Source organism: Castanea sativa, chromosome 1 (assembly GCF_040712315.1).
Source record: "Castanea sativa cultivar Marrone di Chiusa Pesio chromosome 1, ASM4071231v1".
Lineage (NCBI taxonomy): Eukaryota > Viridiplantae > Streptophyta > Magnoliopsida > Fagales > Fagaceae > Castanea > Castanea sativa.
This window is the reverse complement of record NC_134013.1, coordinates 19350693-19354935: the sequence shown is the minus strand read 5'-3', so window position 1 is coordinate 19354935 and position 4243 is coordinate 19350693. Positions and strand designations below refer to the sequence as shown.

Sequence of the window (4243 nt, the reverse complement as noted above, 5' to 3'; positions counted from 1 at the left end):
TTTACTTGGAAGAATTCAATCATCATATTAACAGAAACTTTTGATAAGCCAATTAAGATGATGGTGGTCATAAAGAATTTCAACATTTGAACCACATACACACGCCAGGATCAAAGAGAAATGAGTTTGGTCCTTGGGGCGTATTAGTCCGCCATAATGTCAGGTGTAAAAAAACAGCAAAAGGAAAGAAAGTATATTAGTAAAATACCTAGCCAACTAGCACGTCCGTGTGTTTTTGTGACTACTTTGTCATTCATAAAATGATAAAGGAATGTTAAAGACATAATAAATTTTATAAATCTTTTTACATTTTATTGAAATAATAAACTTATGTTTCTAAAAATATAAAATAAAATAATGATTGATAAAATATCACTTTTATTTATATATATATATATATATATATATATAGATATAGATATATTAACATCACTTAAATTGTACACCAATCATAACCTACTATCAAGCAATAACTAAAAATAAGTAGACTTTTTGTAACATAAGTAGACTTGTTGAAGTATTTGGCCTAGCTGGTATGCAGTCAGAGAAAGTAACAACAACAAAAAAAATCCCAACATCTTGAGAGAGATAATAATAATAATAATAATAATAATAATAATAAATTTCTCAAAAAAAAATAATAATAATAGAATTAATACTGTTCAAGTATGAAAATACAATCCACGTTTATTATGTCATTGTTTATCTTTTATGACATTAAAAAACTCTTTATCTATTCTTTCTTTTATTTAAAAACTAAATAAAAACTCTTAACAACCTATTTACCAAAGGGGATGACAATTTCAAAACATTTTATCATTATAATTTGCCACCAAAAAAATCTTTCTAATTTTCAAATAAAAAAAAAATCTACCTCCTCTTTCTTTTTTTTCTTTTTTTTTTACAGGATAAAAATTTTACTCTATCTTAATTTAAATATATATATACGTAAAAATCCTCCATGAAAACTTAAATATATTGTTTTATTTTCTTTTTCCCTGTCTTAAATATGCAGAGAGGAACATTGCCACACAAAAAAAAAATCAAATTTGTACAGAGGAGTTAATTCGCCTGGGACCCAAAATAGAAAAAAGAAACTGGTCAACCACCAAAGTTCGTAGACTTGAGTCTTTGGATTTTGTTTTCATGCTTCCGTGACAAAAAAAAAATTAAAGGAAAAGGAAAAAGTTAATGGAGGAAAGAAAAGCAGGGCTTACGTCATCGACAGTGATGTAATCTACGCTTAGCGTGGGTTTCGTAGTTCTAAGTATGACTCAAAAGGTTCGTATATATCATGAATCTATTTTTTTTTTCTAACACATGGATTTGATTTCAACGTTTTTTTTACAAAGAACCAAGACCAGCCTCCATGTTAGTCTCCATTGATCTTAGTGTAAGTTGAATATAACCAGGCCTTATTAGACTACCAACCACTGCATGAAAATAACTTATATTACATTATAGATAAGAGCCTCTCCAACTCTTACTTCTTTTTCTTCCAAAGGCTTAATTAGTTAGTAATCATCGAAGTTCATTCAACATGGAACCTCATATCTCCTACAAAGAAAAGGTAATTTTTCTTTTGTTGCTTTACTTTCTCCTGGGCATGTTAACGTTGAACAGAATAAGCATGTTCAACTTGCTTTTTATTTTTTATTTTTTATTTTTATTTTTATTTTTTGGGGTTAAAGTAAGCTCTTTCAACAGAGAATTTTAGATGCTTGCCTGATAAAGAACTTAAAGTTACATCCATGGGTTTCATGTTTCATTTTTTTTTTTTTTTTTCCTTGCTTCGCTTTGGGCATTTTTTCCATGTTTCTTTTAGCATAGGAAATAAATCACTTTTTGAATCACATGAAACATGTTTTGTGAACTTAAGATTACAGAAGATGGATGATATATAGTGGGGTTAGTTTTTGCCTTCAAATTTTGTGAAAAATAAGCTATTCTTAAATCTACTTTGCTCTAAGGTAGCAATAAAGTTTAAACTTCAAAATTAGACATCAAATACCTTAGATTGTTTTTTATGTTTTTGGGAAAAAGATTCAAAGGAAAAGATGTTTCTCTCCAGGTGGAGACCCTCCAAGAAGACTTGGAACGTTTGCGAAAAGAGAATGAAACTCTAAGATTCATGCTTAGCGCCATGAACAACAAATGCAACATCCTTCAAGCCCGTCTCCAAGAAATGAAGGTAGAACAAATGGGAATCAATTTCACTCAAAGTGGCTCACTCTATGAAACAAAGAAGAGAGCACGGACTGAGATTCCTATACAAACTAAGACAAAACAAATCTTTGTGAGAACCGACTCAAAGGACACTAGCCTAGTAAGTCTTTTTGATTTGAACATGTACATTTGTATGTAATTGTTACTATTTCTATGTTAATTTAGTTTTTAAAATCGATTTATTCGTCTTTATTCATATTTATTTATTTATTGTGGATTTTAGATAGTTAAAGATGGCTACCAATGGAGGAAGTATGGGCAGAAGGTTACAAAAGATAACCAATCACCTAGAGCTTATTTTAGATGTTCCATGGCTCCTGAATGCCGAGTCAAAAAGAAGGTGTGCTCAATTGGAACTCTACAAAAGAAGAAAAAAAAATATACTTTTTCCATCATATATCTACAATAAACTGTTTAGTTGCTAGATTATATTGCTATATTAGATCCATTTTATTAGCAGTGGTCGTTTTGGAGAGAGAAAAGTATACAAGATAAGGAAACTGATCAAGCAAATAACAACTGTACTTTAAAAATTACAAATCTATTTCAATTTACACAAAATTTGACTAATTTGTTGGGAATCCATAAAACTTAGTAATCCACAAAATATAAATTGTTATTAAACCTTTCCATCCAAATGAATAAAATATAGATTTTGAATATGACTTGATGGCATAGTTAACAAAAACTATAGTCTCACTAAATGCTATTAATTTCTTCCACTTTAGGTACAAAGATGTATGGAAGATAAGTCTATTCTTGTAGCAACTTATGATGGGGAGCACAACCATGAAGCTCATGGTTCTCTTGGGGACTCTTCATCTTCATCAGATATAGTGAACACAGGCTCAATAGCTAATGTTTTTTCTCCTCCATGCATGGCTTATAATAACCCATTTCAACCAGCTATCGCCCTTGATCTTAGTCTTTCCGTGCCAAATCAAGAAAGTCGAATACCCTTCCAAAATTTTGTGGAAGACTACCATAGCAACTACAACAAAATTGAAGAATATGTTGCATCTTTGACTAAAGACGCTAATTTTACCGCTGCTTTAGCTGCAGCTGTTGCAAGCTCCATCGCCGACCAACCTAAAATATCCAAGATTTGAGAATCTGAACATTGTACATGATCAATGTCACTATAAAGAGACAAGAGTACCTAGATTCTAAATTTAAGGTTAATGGTTTTCTTATAGGTGTCTAATTGTTAAGAATAAGATTCAAGTGTTTTGGTTTCTTTAATTCTATCTTCCCTTCTATGAAAATGAGACGATTAAGTTTTATTCATCCTTATTAAGATGCTATCAAAGTCAAAATGATATAATCAAGAGTTGAGTGATTTAGTGGCATTGCCCAAGTTCTATCAGGTGTAGGAGAATTTGGGTTCAAGTCCCCCTCTCCTACTGTTTGTGATAGGAAAAAGTGAAAATAGCAAAATCTTATGGGTCATGCATGCGTTTTGTAGCACAAAAATGGAGGAATAAATTTCTTTAGCCTGCCTGAAGTGGTTGCTGCTGCTACTGTGATGGAAAACGGAAGAAGGAAATTGAAGAATTCGATTATGGTAGTCTATATATAGTAGTGCCTCTGTTATTGATACCTAAATAATGTACTTGTTCACTCTTAAGCCTTTTTGGTTGTAACTTGGAGGGATCCATCTCCATCAACCTCATACCCAAGTCTCTGCTCTGTAGCGAAGGGGCTGAAGGGGAAGGATCCTTCTCTCTTTTTGTAGCAAAAAATACCTTGGGCAATTGATTGATGCAGATTAGTTGAAGGAGAACAAAATATTTTAATATTTTATGTTTTTTTTCCTATTGGAATTAAAATTAATATGCTTTTTCAAGTTCAACCAAAATCCTTTACCAACTAATGCAGCGTAAGCTTCTTAAAGTAAAAATCCGTAATACACAATTACTGCAACTCTTCCACAAAACCTAAGTTTTATAAGAATATTAAGCTAGTAGGCAAAATAATAGAAAAAACATTGCTAACAAACTTTCATTAATTAACACAT

At 31.1% G+C, this 4243-nt stretch overlaps 1 protein-coding gene across 1 annotated transcript; it reads left to right on the top strand.

Moving 5' to 3' along the window:
* The first annotated feature begins 1318 nt into the window (after nt 1-1318).
* LOC142610075 (putative WRKY transcription factor 40) lies at nt 1319-4014 on the top strand. The gene is made up of 4 exons (XM_075781787.1): nt 1319-1570; nt 2072-2326; nt 2450-2566; nt 2955-4014. Exons 1-4 carry the CDS (start codon nt 1541-1543, stop codon nt 3333-3335), a joined length of 783 nt encoding a protein of 260 aa, XP_075637902.1. The 5' UTR covers nt 1319-1540; the 3' UTR covers nt 3336-4014.
* The last annotated feature ends 229 nt before the right edge of the window (nt 4015-4243 follow it).

What these genes read in the sequence shown, in the direction of transcription:
- LOC142610075 (XM_075781787.1), top strand. Translation starts at nt 1,541, where the DNA reads ATGGAACCTCATATCTCCTACAAAGAAAAG. An exon ending in ACTCAAAGGACACTAGCCTA is followed by an intron (nt 2,327 to 2,449) that starts GTAAGTCTTTTT and finishes TGTGGATTTTAG; the next exon opens with ATAGTTAAAGATGGCTACCA. An exon ending in AATGCCGAGTCAAAAAGAAG is followed by an intron (nt 2,567 to 2,954) that starts GTGTGCTCAATT and finishes CTTCCACTTTAG; the next exon opens with GTACAAAGATGTATGGAAGA.